Source organism: Ailuropoda melanoleuca, chromosome 3, assembly GCF_002007445.2.
Source record: "Ailuropoda melanoleuca isolate Jingjing chromosome 3, ASM200744v2, whole genome shotgun sequence".
Taxonomy (NCBI): Eukaryota; Metazoa; Chordata; class Mammalia; order Carnivora; family Ursidae; genus Ailuropoda; species Ailuropoda melanoleuca.
In genome coordinates, this window is record NC_048220.1 from 115,452,708 (window position 1) to 115,469,794 (window position 17,087).

The following is a 17,087-nucleotide window of genomic DNA, read 5'->3' on the forward strand; positions in this document are numbered from 1 at the left end:
AAGTTGATATTGTGGCTGGATTGCACTTGACTCCTGATTATACGTACCAGAGGGAACCACAGGTTTCAGATGGTTAAGATCCTCTGGGCATCTTAGGTAGTATCTTCTCTACACAGAAAACAGCACTGTCCACATACACACACACACACACACACACACACGCACACCCATGACTGTGTTTGGAGAAGAAATTGGAATTATAATCCAATCTGAGAGAGAATGAATTGTTCTACATCCAGATAAAGTAAATAAACATCCTATCTCATATATTTTCTCTCCAACAACATTGGCAGAAAGATCAATGAGCGAAGTCAGAAAGAGAGGGAAAATCATCAATAAAACTGAACACTCTTTCCTCTCAATGTGTGGGGAGCTGTGAGACAAAGAGACTTTCAGGCCATCCTTGGTTAGGAAAAGATTTTTAATTATTTCAATGTTAAAAAAGCTTTGGCTTCCTGAGGAAATGAGATGGTGCATGCTTCCACAGTTACTTTTTCCTCCTCTGAAAGATTGACACCTCCCGAAGACCCCCTAAACCCCAGCACTCTGAGATCACAGTGTTCTCATTTCCAGGTCCTTCACTAACTGTGCTGGGTGGTGTGGATATCTGAGAGCTGGTTCTGACTTCACCTGACACATTGAGGGGCAGACTGCTTACATGTGATCAATGACAACTTTGAATCAGTAGTGCCAAGTCCTTGAAAGTTGATTCTCTTTGGAAACACTGTACAGCTCGGGATCCTTCCCTGACCCAAATGTGGATTTATTTCCAAAGGGCAAAGACGTATAGCTCTACAACAAAGAAAACCCAATGTCAATGGGAAAGCTTAGCATCTGAGGCCTTCCCAGCAGCTGTAGGTCTCCAAATTCAGGAAAGTTATGGGCCAGATTTCACCAGAAGGAATGAGGTTCCTGACAGAGGATGAGAGTAGGAAATGCTATGACATTCATTGCTATAATGAAAACCTACTGATTTTTAAAATCTTTATTTTACCTCTAACATAAACCTTCTCTCGTCAAACCTTTTGCCTGGTAGGCTAAAAGGAGCAACCGTGATCTCAGTCTCCTCTTCTGCCATCTAACGTGGCAGAATATCTGGCTATAGCTGCCTACTGTCATTCTTTGATGATTACTTGCTTCCAGAAGCCATTGTCATTCGGTGGATGGATGAGTGGTCAGATTCAATCCTGGGTAATTTGTTTTACACAATAGGCTCAGTCAGCTCCAGGTCCAGTTCAACCAGTCTAAAGGTACTCTGGTTGGATCTTCATGTAAGCCAAGACAACCAAGACTCCCCCTTCCGTATAATATACACAAGTGTTACTCCCTCTCCTTTAACCCCCCTTGCTCACATACACACTATTCAATTGCTCTTCTTAGATCAAGCCTCATTTCCTCATGGATCTTTACTTGTATTTTCTCAGTTGGGGTCTTTTGTTATATGGTTCCTTTCTTCAAAATAACCTATGACGGCCTTTACATATAAACACTTTATTATGATTATCTGATTAATGTCTGTTTTCACAGTGTCCTTTATATTCATGCAAAAAAAGGAGCCACTGCTGTTTTCATTCTTTTTATCTTTTTCCCCACCATAATATCCTAGTGCCTAGAATATCATGCAGGGATAAATAACTCTAGGAGTTGCATTTCTCTGTTGATTCTTCTTATAAGAAAATCTGACTCTCAAGGCATTAACCCAAAAGAACCATTTTCACCATTGTCACTAACATCTATACTGCTAAAAGTAATGGATATTATTTTGATCCTCATCTCCTCTGACCTCTTAGCAACATCCAACAATGTTGACCTTCGTCACCCTGTTCTGCCTGTGGCTTCCAACATACAACACCGTCTTGTTTAGCTTCTGCCTCTCTGGCTGTTGCTCTGTGTTTTTGGCAGCCTCCTGCCTGTGCTTAGCCATTAAATGATGGAGTTCCTCAAGGCTCGTATCTGTCCCCTTACCTTATGCTGCATTTTCCTGCTAGAGAATCTCACCCACACCCTTGGCTTCAACGATTCCCCATAGAATAATAACAAATTTAAATCATTAGCACAGACTTTTGCACTGAACCTAAACCCAAATAGCCACATTTTTATGTATCTATTTCAATCTAGTTTGAGTGTCTTAAGGATACCATAAATTTAGGGATGCCTGGGTGGCTCAGTCGGTTAAGCGTCTGCCTTCGGTTCAGGTCATGGTCCCAGGGTCCTGGGATCGAGTCCCACATCAGGCTCCTTGCATAGCAGGGAGCCTGCTTCTCCCTCTGCCTGCTGCTCCCCCTACTTGTGCTCTCTCTCTCTCTCCCTCTCAAATAAATAAATAAAATCTTAAAAAAGAAAGAAAGAAAGAAAGAAATTAAAGATACCATGAATTTAACATATGCAGAGAAGAATTCTTGAGTTATTACCCTCCCCTCCCTAAAACTAAGCAACTAAGTATCTTATAATATTTTCTATTTCAGTGAAGGCACCAAAGTCTATTGTCTAATGAAAACCAGAAACCTAAGAATCATACTTCGCAGCTCTCACAGCTTACCCACAATAAGCAATTTCATGCATTTAACCTGCTAAATATGTCACAGGCTTATCTACTTCTCTCCGTTTCCAACTCAACATTTTGTTCCAAATTACCATCCTCTTTCACCTGAACTACTATAATCATCTCATAGATTGTCTACCTGTAGCCGTCTTGGCCACCGGGCCTCTTCAAATCCATTCTCCACCAGAAGCCAGAATTAATTTCTTTTTCAGAATCCAGACCTGATTTTGTCATATGACCCCCTGCTTAAAACCCACCAAAGACTCTCCATTATTTATAAAATAAAGGCAAAACTCTTTCAAAAGCCCCATAAGCCCCCACACAGCCTGACACACATTCACCTCTCTGGCCTCATCTCGTTCCACGCTCTTGTTTTTCTGCACTTAAACCACGCAGGCCTTCTTGCAGTTCCAGGAAAATCACATGCTGCCTCTTTTTCGAACTTCCATACCTGATGGTTCCTCTGCTGTGAACACTTTCCCTTTCTTCTTTCCATTTTGCCAGTCCTACCTTCCTTATGATGTCAATTTTCTTGATTATATACTTTCTTTCTAGTAGCAGGAATAACACGAGCAATTCTGTTTGTATTCATGTGTTTAGTTAATGTCACTCTGCCCTCACCAAACTCTAAGCTCTGTGAGCATAGAATCTGGGTGAAATTTTACTCAATCCACTATTTCCAGAACCTAACACAGTGCTGAGAGTATTGTAGTCGCCCAGTAAATATTTGAAGAACAAATGAACAGAAATTTCACCAATTTCATTTTCCTCAGTTCTCTGAACTTCACAGCAATTTTAGGTTGGAAAATGACAGCTCGTGAGAGCTAGAAAGGACCTTTGAGATGGAATATTTCATGACAACATATTTGAAAAAGGCAAAATGAATGCCCTAACTGCAGGCGATAAGTGAGAACTTTTCACCACTGCCTTTCCTTCTAGGTCCAAACTTACCACTTGGAATCCATATTGTGCACTGTTCTTTACCCCTTTTCTTTTGTTTCAGATGTTTTGACAAAATTAAAGGGCCGTTGTCAACCAGGACAAAAACAGTTGGGATCTGAATGCATTTGCATGTCTCCAGAAGAAGACTGTAGGTGAGAGATACTCTATGGACTGTATTTGGAAAATGGGAAAATCAGTCTAGTGTAACCAGCTTGATAGAGGAGCTGAGCTCCTTGAAGCACAAACATGAAACATATTAATTTTTCACATAACTGATACCCCCTGTGCTGTGTTGATTTCTTCCCCACTGGGTAGCAAGCTTTCTTAATTATCTCTCAGCCCTGTTCCCTAAGTTTGCTTGGCATTTGTTTATTAAGAAACTTTCAGTTTTGTTTATGAAGACTTATTCCTGTCCATAATGGGTTTCAGACTCAGTTATCTCAAAGCCTTCCTCTTCCTCCTAAGTGCAGGGCGAGGTTGTGACTCCAAAAGCTTAGAATAGAGACAGTGGTATGAGCATGGAAGGGAGAAGACCAAAAATGGACATCTTTCCTTCTTTTTATGGAGATTTCTTGGAAGACCCATCACTCACTTCCATCTCATTAACCTTTGCTTATTCATATGGCCACATGTACTTGCAAAGGAGTCTATGAAGTGCAGTTCTTTGGCTGGATGCATAAACCCTATGAATAGAGTTAGTGTCAAATGACTGAGGAGGAGAAAGACTGAACATTGGGATAGGAAGCCAACAGACTGAGCCCAGTTGTTATCCTTGACTTTTAACACTAAGTACCTCTCATGTTCCTCTGTGCTGCAAGTGAACAAACACTTATAGGGACTTCTTATTTATTTAGGAACACTCTAGGGTCTTTTCGTGTATAATTCCACAAACATAATTCAGCGCTAAGGTGGTCCTCTCTACCCCCCTCAGTCTTCACCAGAAGTGTCCACTGTGTAGCTTCTTGCTGCTGGAGTCTCCCCATCCAGTAGATGGCCTTCTGGGGAATACATGCAACATTCATATTGCCCATTTAACATAGAGGAAACTTCTGTCTTTATCTTTGCAATACCAAGTCATGAGAACACAGACTATCCTCTGGAACTGTCTGAGTTTCAGCTCTTCCCTACCTCTCTAGCCTCTTTCTGTAGTCCTCGGTTCTCCTTTACACGGCATTGAAGGTGTTTGTGAGAAGTGACTGGCCTTACAGCTTAAGTTCTCTGCCCATAGAGAGTGGCCTTTACTTCCTGGAGATAAATTTACACACTGATGCCCTGATTGTGAACTCTAAAACTGACATCCGAGAAGAAACTCAAATTTAGAGTAATCAAGGACCTCTTTTCCTCTCAACAAAAGAAGGACTGTGGCCACTGGTTACCCCTTGGGAGGAGGACCCATCGTCTCCTTAGGGAGATTATGCAAGTTACACAAGGAATGCCATAAAGGTTCATGCACTCAGTCACAGTGCAAACACACTTGCAAAGCTATGTAATGATATAAGATTCTGCTGTTGCAATTACTGAGTGATATAGAGTTCTGAGGCAGTCCAGACTACATGGGCCAGGTTGATCAGGGTTAGCTTCAAAACATAGCCAGGAATGGAACTGGACACAGATAGGCAGAGAAGAAAGGCAATGCAACGCTGATTGAGCAGAGCATGGGATGTCAACAAAGGAGAAGTAACCTTATCATTTTCAAAAATGATCAATACAATTGCCAGGTGATAGAGATCAGGAAGGAAAAGAAAACAATCCTAGAAAGGAAAGTTAATTGGAGTCAAATTGTGGAGGATCTTGATTACCAGAATTTAATAATTCAGACTTTGACTAGAAGACAATTGGGAGTAACACCAAGATGAAGATGAAATTTTAGAACAATGAATTGCAGAGCATGCAAGATGAGATGAAGGACTGAAAGAAGAGAAGCTGGGGGCAGGTGGGGGGGCAGGGGGAAGAAACCTGGGTGGTAAGTTTACATATTATATTGGCTGCCTGCCATCTCTTTTATTCTAATCTTCCCATATAAACGTTTGCTTTCCTCTCTTGGGCAGCCATTATTCAGAAGATCTCTGTGTGTTTGATACAGACACTAGCCATTACTTTACTTCATCTGCTTGTAAGTTTTTGGCCGAGAAATGTTTAAATAATCAGCACCTCGATTTTCTACATATTGGTTCCTGCCAAGATGGTCCACAGCTAGAATGGGGTCTTGAAAGGAGAAAACTTTCATCCAATAGCACAAAGAAAGAATCTTGTGGCTATGACACCTGCTACGACTGGGAAAAATGCTCAGGTACGCTCCAGTAGTGACCACATACTAGAAATGCTCGCAATAACCTTCATCGCAACTGGTTCATCTTATTTGCATTTATACTCTTTCTAAAAACAAACAAAAAAACCTTACTTAATCAAAAATAATTCCTTTACATTGTAAAAAAATTTATAAAGTTATTTAAATAGAAAGAAAAAAACATAATCTATCCACTGTTAGAAATAACTACTTTCAGGGGCGCCTGGGTGGCTCAGTCGTTAAGCGTCTGCCTTCGGCTCAGGTCATGATCCCAGGGGCCTGGGATCGAGCCCCGCATTCGGCTCCCTGCTCAACGGGAAGCCTGCTTCTCCCTCTCCCTCTGCCCCTGCTTGTGTTCCCTCTCTCGCTGTCTGTCTCTCTGTGTCAAATAAATAAATAAATTCTTAAAAAAGAAAGAAAGAAAGAAGGGAAAGAAAGAAAGAAAGAAAGAAAGAAAGAAAGAAAGAAAGAAAGAAAGAAAGAGAATTTTCATAATTTTAGGGTGAATCTTCCTAATTATTGCTCAATGTGTATACAATCAGTACTACCCTTAGACTCCAGTAGAAAATTACCTGTCCCAATCTCATGCTTCAGGCACCATTTTTCATAATTTTAGGGTGAATCTTCCTAATTATTGCTCAATGCGTATACAATCAGTACTACCCTTAGACTCCAGTAGAAAATTACCTGTCCCAATCTCATGCTTCAGGCACCATTCCCCACCCCCAGCTTTGGAAGGCCTTCATCAGAATTGTCTAAGTTTTCCTCTGGCATTCGGATTGGCTAGGACAATATAGCTAGAGTGACCTGACCTGAGACCAAGTTCCTTATGGATACTAATTGCCAGAAGCATCTTTTTCAAAAATTTTTAAGTCCTCTTGCAGTGCCTGGCACTAGCCAAGGCTTAGTGTTAATCACATAGGATACTCTGAGCCCAGACAGGGTTTCTAATGGGCTCAGGCACTGTTTCTCCCTTGTGGAACATTCTCTGACCTTCTACTGCTTCTCTCTCACCATGCATGGGGTCAACCAAATGCTCCAAGGAGCTCTGGGACTCATGCTTGTAGAGTCATCCATGGCTCCTCAGAGTTAGACCCTCGTTCCCAGAAAGCAGCCTGGTGGGCCACCAGCAGCAGGGGATTCTTTGCCAAGATTGCTTGAGATTGGACTGCTAGTATGGTCCTGATTCAGAGTGAATTCACAGTCACTAATTTGGAGTGACTGTAATTGTTTATATAGAGAGGAATCTATAAAATAAAAAAAAAATTCCCCAGGGCCTTATACATCTCAGGGTGGCTCTGATTACATTACAGTTTTTTTTTAAGTATCATCCTTCACATCTTATTTTATATATTGCCGTTTTTCACTTAATATATCATTAAACTATTTTCATGTCATTATATATTATTCTGCTACATAGTTTTCAGTGTCTGCCAAAGCCTATAAGGACATTCTGTAATTTATTTAACCAATCTTCTGCTAAGTGTTTAGATTTTTCCCAATATTTTGCTATTATAAACAGTGCTGTAATAGACAAATCTATCATAGATAAATCTTTAAGATTATTTCCTTAGGATGTACCTTAGAAAATGAAATTTCTAAGTAAATATTATTTCCAAATATAAAGCCTTTGTTGTTACTATGTATCAACTTGCTTTCCAGAAATGTTTTTGCCATATTATATTCCTATCTACAATGCATAATTAAGGCTGCTTTCCATACTTTCACCAAACCTTGGAGTTATTACTTCTTTATTTCTCTGTTAATTTGATACTTAAGAAGTGGCATTACGTTTCTATTTTCTGTAAGTGAATTGGCTATTGGCATTTTGATTGTGAATTGCTTGGAAGCAGAAACTTCACAGCAGTGAGTGTGTTTGCTCTAAGATCAAGTTTGACCCTGAAATAGTTCAGCCAAGCTTATTGATTGGTTGGGCTGAAGATTAGGATTTAGCAGAACTCAAATAGGCAGCTAGATTTTCCTTGTGACACGTCTTCAAAAAACTATCTTAGATCAAGACATGAAGTATGCAATGGAAACTTGTTGAATTGTTACATCTAACTTTTGCTAAAACCACCTTACTTTTGCAAAAACAAACACAAAACCTTATTGTTCCCCTTGGATCTTTAATTCAGTCCTGGATAAGGGGAGACGTCTTTTTACCCAAATCTACTTCCTTCCTGATCACTTACAGCTGTTTATCAAGATCCAGCTCCCTTGGGAGGTGGCAGGATTGAATTTATGACAGAGGATAGACACAAATGGCATAGTCCCTAGGCCATCTGATGGTAGCAACTCAGGAGGTCAATATCTGAGGCTTCTGAACTTTGTGCCATATCTGAACAAGGCAATTCCACATAAAAGACAGCAGACCAAGGCCTGATACATACATTGCACAATTCTGATCAGTATCAAATCATCTTATAGATAAACACTACTACTCATTTTTCATTGCCAGACCAACACCATTACCCAGCTGACATGTCTCTCAGAAATAATAATTGTGGTAGAAAAGAGCTGAAAGTATTAGGGAATATCATTTCATATTTAAAATATAACCTTTTTCTTTGAAAATTGTAGTGTAGGAACATTATTGTCAAAAATACACACACAGAAGATAAAAGGAAGAAGAGAGGACAAAATGGTCCCTGTCTATACTACAACAAGCAGAGCAGGTATTTGGGGATGTGTTTAGTGTTAACTTCTATCCTTCCATATTTATCACGGACAAAAGATCTTCATGGAACCCTCTATTGCAATGAATTTTTTTTTTTTTGCTATTTTTCCATGAATTATTCTTTTCAGATCTGTCTGTGTAGCAAATAATTTCTGGCTTACAATTTCATCAAAATCTGCCTTTATTATTAGCTCTTTGCTGTACATATATCTGAATCATACAGTCTCCAAGAGTCTAAGTTTGTCTAAAAAAAGAACACTGAAAAGTTTGAATATTTAACCAATATTGCTCAAGTTAACAGAATGTCTTGGGGTAGTTAAAATAATACTGAACATTTTATTATAAGAGATTTAAGTCATTTAAAAAATATCCTGCACACAATCAGAATACTGAAAGCATTTTCCCCCTAAAGATATGGTCTGCCTGGGCCAGTCTTCTCTAATTGGTGAGCAAAAGTCAATGTCACAGAGAATTCTGTTCAGTAGCACCATAGAACAACATCAGTGTACAAATCACAGCATTTATGAAAAAAGAAAAAGCTAAAAATGTATTTTGTACCCAACCCACTCTTGGCAAGTTGGGATATTATTAATTTTGAGTTGAATTGAAGGTCACCTTGGTTAAACTGTGTTCTTGAATACATTGTGTACTTTGCTACTCTTTTCCTTCTCTATCTAAAATGAAATAAGAAAAAGTTTAAAATGGAACTTCAAAATAACATAAAGTTCACTTTTCAAAAGTTAGAATATTAATGGCTTCTTAAGGAGCCAATTTTTATGGACATTAAATGTTTTGCCTAAATTTCAAAAATATCCACTATCAACTAATGGAAGGGGAAAATTTATTTGGCGCACATCCCTTTAGTATCAAGATGTGGAAGTCACTGAACAAGGTTTGATGAAGATTCTGAAGATAAAGGAGCTTTGTACCTTCAAACTGTTCATAGTAGCTGAAGGAGTGACTTTTCATGATAATTCCATGAATAACTTTAATGCAAGCCAGTATGTAATAAGAACTGTGAGAGAGATAGAAATCTTCTGGCCTGGAAGAGTTTCATAAGAATGGTAGCATGAGAATTGAGTGTTGGAGGATGCATTAGTAGAGGTGGTGGGAAGGGCCTGTTGGTGCTGGTAGTCTAAAGATAATCTTGCTAAGAGATTTAAGCCATAACCATCCTAAAAGAATGGTGACCATGGCCTTTCCACAAGCCTGGGGAACAGACATCCTTTCCAGAGGTGGAGCAGTCTCCTGTCCTTCACTAAACCCTATTGTTCACAATGGGGAAGACCTTCCACAGCTAGAATCTTCTCTAGCTGGTTGACAGAGGGCTTACAAGGGAACGCATGCTTTTTCATGAACTGGTTTCTACCAAAGACAGGAAGTCTACGTGCCTGCAAGTATCTCCCCACTTCCTTTCCCATTGGTTGAGACACATGGGAAAGAACTGATATCTGCCTAAGAGAAGCTGCTTCTTAATAACATCATTGCTGATTCTCAGTCTGACTCAGATATTTTGGCAACATGAATTATCCCAGATTCAATAGACTCCTTTTTGAATCCTTATACCTATACCCCAAACTCAGAATTGAAATCAGTTGATGAAGCAGAATTAATTGAGCACCTCATTAAGAGCTAAGTGGGACATAGAGATGAATGAGCTCTCAAACAAACCACTTAGAACTGTCTTAGGAGAAAGACAAACATGAAAAGCTAACTAACAAAGTATAAAAATGTCAGATATAGTACTAACAAATTTACAGTATTAAAGTTTAGTTAAAACTTTAAAGGTTAGTTGGTATGGAGGTAAGGGGCTATGAAATGCTTCATGGAGGAAGTGAGACCTGTAGAAACTGGACATGTGGGGGAAAGTAGGAGAGAGTACATCAGTGTAGCAAAAGAAAGGGTTAGCATGGATAAGAGCACAAAAACTAGAACACCACTGAGGTCTTGTTCCAGAAGCAGAGAGGGACTTACTCCACCTGGAATGGAGAAAGCAGAGAAGACAATATTGCAAAGGGATTTTGAGGTCAAACTGTAAAGGACCTTGACTTTGATTAAAACATGCACGTATATAAATGAGCCTATATCCCCTTACTCAAATTTTATTTAATATTTTGGCTTTAGTAAGTTTATCCCAAGTGATCATTTAAAATGATTCCATGAATGCAAGATTTATATGAATTATGAAGTGACTGGGTGATTTTGAAACCAGGCCTCATAAAAGAATCACCCACCCAGAAATATTCTAGAAAGAAATCAATAACTGTGGTGTAGAGTTACGTTAAAGAATTAAGACCTATGAGTCATTTATAATCTAAAACCTGCCTCTACCACTTACTAATTGTGGAACCATGGGCCAATCACTTAAGCTCTCTGAGCTCACTCACAAGCTCATGTGTAGAATTAGCATGATAACATAGAGTTCGTATGTCTGTTGTGAGGATTAAATGAAATAAAGCATGTAAAGCACTTGGCTTATTATGTGGTTTCATAGCACCTTCTCAACAGAAGGTAAATGTCCTCGGGTGGTGCCAATGAGAAGTAACAGCGAGGACAGACTGAAGACATTGTGGAAATGAATTGACGGGAGGTAGCAACCGACTGGCTGTGGGCAGTGAGTGAGAGGGGGGTGTCAGAGACAGCCCAGCTCCTGCATCTTACTGGCTTACCAGTGCAATCTAGTCTCTTCCATCCAGATCACTCCATTCAACCACAGTTGGGTCTTTTGGGTCATTGTCTTTGTTCCAGCTGTCTAATACATTGCCACCAAAGTGCCTGCTGCTCTGGGGACAAACTGAAGTACTGTGGTGAGTCATACTGTCTCCCTCTCATTTCAGCCTCCATTTCCAAATGCGTCTGCCTGTTGCCTCCCCAGTGCTTCAAGGGTGGAAGCCAACTCTACTGTGTCAAAATGGGATCATCAACGAGTGAGAAAACAGTGAGCATCTGTGAAGTAGGAGCTATACGATGTGCCAACAGGAAAGTGGAAATACTGTATCCTGGGAGGTGTTCAGCCTAAAGCGACTACTGATAAACAGAGTTACTGTCCAGAAATAATTCCTACAAAAGGCATCCCCCTACAAACAGAAGACTGGTGTGCCCAGAGGTTAGACATCAATTCTTTTGTGTTACTTTCATATAGTTATTCACGCTGCCTCTCCTGTCTTAGCCTCTCCTATCCAGTTCCAGCCCATGATGCTCTGTAGTGAACACCCAGGTAATCACTTTCACATCAATCCGGTACATTCTTCTGTTCCCATTGCACTAAGATGATGGGAATTCTGAGGACCTTATGAAGCCTATAGTATAAGCATTCTCACAAATAGAATTGAGAACAAAAACCATAATTGTCTTCAATTAATCAATAAACAGAAACCTATAAAAACTTGTAAAACACATTCTTGAAACCCAACCTTCTTTCATGCACTCATTCAACAGATAATTCCGAATGTCTACAATGTGCCAAGTACTGTTTAAGATGCTGGGGGAATTAGCAGTGATTAAAAGACAAGATCCATTGCCTTCATGGAGCTCACATACATGTGGAGGAAGACACACAAAAAATAAAATCAGCATATAAAATATATAGTATGTTTGATGATGATAATTGCTATGGAGAACATAAGGCAAGGAGAGTGAGTCCCATCATCTTATGCCAAGAAACACTCCATAGTAATAAACACCACAGTAAGTATGGTTGAAAACAAGTGTAAATCACTTCATTTAAGGTGGTGAATTTCTGGAGTTCCATACTTTTAGGAAAAAAGATCCTCCTTGCCTCAGCTAAAGTGCATCCCAAAGCTTTCGACTAAAGTATATGATGGATGGAAAATAAAATCATCAGGGAATTGTGAAGGAACAATTTTTAAATTAAACGCTGTCTTCTGTGTTAGGCCAAACCAAGTAGACACCCATTTCTTAGGCTAGGGTGTCATTTCATCGGGGAAGAGGAGCATCTTTGGAACAGCAATTTTCAATGCTGGTGTGTGCCTCAGAATCTTCTGGAGGGCTTGCAAATTAATACACTTGCCTGCAACCCATGCCCAGTTTCTGGTTCAGTGGGTCTGGCGCGGGGCCTGAGAATTTCTAACAACTTTCCAGGTAGTACTGATCAGCAGGTGGGTGACATTTTGAAAATAGTTTAGAAACGGAGTCATTCAACAGTTCATTCTATTTGATTTGCTAATGATTTCAAAACCTAAGCCGCCAATCTCCAAGCCTGTGAGTGGAAGGAGATTTCCTTCCTCTAAAACTCAGTGGGACTCCTACCTAGTGGAAGGGGGCCATGAGCCCCAGCCACCCGCAGCAGCCTCATTAGACCTGGCACATTAAACGTCACCCCTCCACCACCTCATTCATCATAACATGTTAGCGAAATCCGAAACATCTTGCAGTATCAAAGGAGAAGTACAAGGAAGGAAAAAAAACCTAGGAACAGAAACATTTTCCTGGTATAACAGCAATTGAGTGGGAATTTTTATTTTCCCAGGAGTGAGTAACCCATCTTTTCTCGTCATGCCACCCTCTCCCATTTCACAAAAGCGACGCCACCTTGTCAGCATCATGCCTTCAGCACTCCCAAAACAAAGAGTGAGGGCAGAGGCACGACCCTTTCCACTAGGTGGGAATCGCACTGAGTTTTAGAGGAAGGAAATCGCCTTCCACTCACAGACCTGGAGATTGGCTGGTTAAGGTTTTGAGATCAGTTGGTAATTCAACTATGAGGGCAAAGAGGCATTCAATACTCCCATGTCCTCAGGAGAGCCGCTAACAACTGAATCAAGAACCTTTGCTCAGGACTGAGTAGGAGCTGCCCTTCCCTGATCTCATGCCTGCCCCGTATCTTTCTAGGGGGCGGGGGAAGAGGGACATTGGCCGCGGGAATCCACAGCCAAGTGAATGCAGTGTTCATAGAGAGAGTCCTATTCCCCGCCTAAGTCCTTCCCCTCCCCTGAGTGAGGAGGAAGATGCAGAAAGTATCCACCAAAACCAGGCAATCCAAGCCCCGCGAGAATCTTCTGTAGGGCGTGGGGCACCGGCAGCAAGGACAGAGGTGCTGCCCTCCGCTGGCTGGCGGGATGCTGTGCGGTCTTCGAGCTGACGCCGGTGATCAGGTCACAGGAGCCGTCTTAGGGAGGTGTGGATCCTGATGAGTGTGGCTGGGGAGGGGTTCTCCCTTCCTGAGCATAAGACCATTTCTTGCCTAGAGAGTGCTGAAGGCAGGATGCTGACGAGAGCGGCCCTCACCATTTTCACAGAAGGGGTTGGGGGTGGGGAAGGCATGACTAGGTTTCTCCTTCAGAGTCCCAAGACAGAGAGTGGAGGGTGTTGGTGGTTCTTGTCACTCCTCACAAAGGACACAGAGAAGAGGAAAGACAGGCACTCTGAGGCCATCCTGCATCTTGGACATGATTCTGTGGAAAGCACCAAGAGGAGACACAGTGGCCTCCCACAGTAAGTTCTGGGGACTTGAGCAGGTAGAAATAAAGCAAAACACCAAACCAAGGAAACGCAGGGATCGCCAATAACACAGAACCAGATTTAGAAAGAACGAGTCAAAGGTGACACCCCATCATTGACCATTAGCGCAAACAACCTTTGCCATTTATCCTAGTCCACTTCCTGGCTTCCAGCACCAGAGACCGAACCCCAGCAAATGGAGGGGATGCAGGTGTCCTAGAATGAGACCTGCCTCTCCCCATCACCTCTAGGAGGGGTTGGAAAGGTGCCAGAGCAACCCGCCTGCCTTCCCCACCCCAAACGCTCTGACGCGTGAGCCTGGCTGACTGGAGGCAGGGAAGGAGGTGAGATGTCAACTGGATAGGAGATTGGAGACTTAAACTGGACTAACTTTTAAAAATAGAAACTGACCAGAAATCTTTGTGCTCTTTCCCAGATTTAATTATGGCAAGAGAAAAAGAAAAATGGAATTTGGCAGAGCTAAGTGAAAGCTAGGAATATTAGTTTGCTAGGGCTGCCGTAACAAAGTTCTACACACTGGGTGACGGAAAACAAGAGAAGTATGCTGCCTCACAGTTCCAGAGGCCAGAAACCTGAAATCACTGCGTCAGTAGGGCCATGTTCCCTCTGAAACCTAGAGGAGAGAATTCTTCCTTGCCTTTCTGGCTGTTAGTGTTTGCCAGAAATCCTTGGTGTTCCTTGGCTTGAAGGCACATCACCCCAGTCTCCGCCTCCATCAGGACGTGGCTGTCTTCATTGTCTTCCTTCTGTGCATGTCCGTCTGCCCAAATTTGTCTTGTCTTGTGAGGACAGCAGTCATGTTGGGCCCCCTCTAATGACCTCATGTTCATTGGATTACATCTGCAAAGACCCTATCTCTAAACATGGTCACGTTCGCAGAGAACAGAGGTTTGGATTGCAACCTAGCTTTTTTTGCAGATACAATTCAACCCGTAGCACTGTGACTAGGGGGGAAAGTTTCCTGTTTACACCCCATAATATAATCAAAGGTTTATACCAGCTATTATATTCATATTGCTTGATTAAAATCAGTCATGTTTGCTTTGAAATATGTTACTCTTTTACTTGGAACAATCTTCCCTTTTAATGGTGATTAGTTGGTCTTTAACCACCTCCGTTACCTTTGTTCCAAAGGATTTCTTAAGTGCAAACTAAAGTTTGCTTCAGGTTAATTTGCATACCACTTACCAGTTGAATTTTTCACACTGGGATATTAATATTAATATAGCAATTTAGTACAATAAGTGTTAAGAGCTAGAGATTAAATTGTCATCATGAAGCAGACAGCAAAACTGAAACATATTAAATACCTGGAATTTGGACCTAGAATGTCCAACACTGTCCTAGAAGATTAAATAAATTCCTGATCAAAAGTAGAAGCTTATCCTCTTGGGCTATTGGAGGTGAATCCTAAGTATTCATGCTTGTAGCTTCCATAACTGGAAACTAAACTGGGTCCTTTTTTTATGTATTTGGATTTTAATTTTTGTTGCTTCTGCAAGAAATTGACAAAATAAATGAAACCTCAGTTAAAAGAACTTTATAAATTGACATCCTATATCTGTCAGGTGTCCTAGAAGCAGAATTCCAAGACTGATTTAAAAACTCCAGTCCTCTGGTGGGGTGACATTCAAGCTTAACTGAAGATCTCCTCTTTTGACAGTCTTCAGTAAAGTTCACTAAATTTGAGAATGTTACTGTTTTTTCTCTCTTTTTTTTTTTTTTACAAAAGCCTTCCATAGTGAACGTTGCTTTAGTTTTTAAAGACTGAGCTCTTCTGTTCTTTCCAGAAGAGCACCCACAAGCTCGACCTAATCCACATCCCTTGCTAAATTCTAATTCTGAGTCACAAGAATCTGACAGATCATGATGTCTCTGGTTGGTGCTGGGCACCAAATATCCTGAAGTTTGATTAACTGGATTCTAAATGGCTGGCTGTCTCTAAGGTCACCTTCATTCTTTTGGAATACATTATGTATGGAATCAATGAGGCATCAAGCTTCTAACCAAACAAATGGCCTGCAAAATTATAGTTGTATCCATGTCATTTTATAAAAGTGAGACAGGTCACTGTTACCCTATTTGTCTCCTTGACAAGTTATAACGACACAGCTTCAGTTCCCCATGTCAAATGTCAGTTAGCACAGGTATGTGTCACCAATCAAGGGAATCCAACAGACAGATGGTCATGCTCACAAAGATTTATATAGAAAGATGTTCGTAACAACATTATTTATAATAGCAAAAAATGACAGCACCTGAATGTCTAATAATAAATTATGGCCCCTCCATAGGATGGGACAGCATGAGACCACAGACAAGTATCTTTTGAAAAAGATTTTAAAGGACATAATAAAAAGTGAAAAACAGGGCTGCAATACTACATGTGATTCCAGCTATATAAATTGTGCGTATACAAATGTCTTTAAAACAACGATTAGGAAAACAGACCTCTAGAATATGGAGTTATTTTTATTTTCTTATTTATATTTTTCTGCATTTTCTAGATCTTCTACAACCAGCATGCATTTTCTTTTATAATTGGGCATGAAAGTCGTTCTAAAAATTTTCTCTTCTACTTAGGTGAAAAGATAGTCAATTCTGTTTGTATAGACATACTGGCAGCAAATCGGCTTCAGAGTTCGAGCCAGCCCCACGGGTCTGGACTTGCCCACATGAGACAGGTGTTAGCTTTCAACTAGACATGTGAGCCTCATGTGCATTCATTCATTCATTCATTCATTCACAAGCATTTTCTGAGTACCTGATAAGTCTCAAGTGTTAGGTCAGTAATCGTGCAGAGATTTTGGAGGTACTTACAGTAGACTGGGAAGATTTTAAAGGTACAGTTACACCAGTATTATACAAAATAGAAAGCAATGAGTTAGTACTAAAAAGTTACAGGTACAGATAACATCTTTATGGAATTAAAAACTAGACAGTTAATAAAATAAAGTCAGGCCTAACCTCTCAGAGTCTGATAACAGTTGGAGACACAGAGTAGTTACTTGAACTTGGACAAACCACTGAGACTCAGTTTCTTTATGTGAAAATGGGGACAATACCAGCCAACTGACTGTAGTTTACATACACACACACACACACACACACACACAAAACAACTACTAAAGAGTCTAGAATGAAATGTGTATTTAATT

At 40.6% G+C, this 17,087-nt stretch overlaps 1 protein-coding gene across 1 annotated transcript in view; it reads left to right on the forward strand.

Moving 5' to 3' along the window:
- C6 (complement C6) overlaps positions 1-11,844 on the forward strand; it is a 60,957-nt gene extending 49,113 nt beyond the window's left edge. The window contains exons 17-19 of the mRNA XM_011229141.3: positions 3,546-3,636; positions 5,533-5,774; positions 11,286-11,844. Of these exons, the coding sequence (XP_011227443.3) occupies positions 3,546-3,636; positions 5,533-5,774; positions 11,286-11,467 (515 nt within the window). The 3' untranslated portion in view covers positions 11,468-11,844. The remainder of the gene's footprint in view (positions 1-3,545; positions 3,637-5,532; positions 5,775-11,285) is intronic.
- Positions 11,845-17,087: the final 5,243 nt, after the last annotated feature.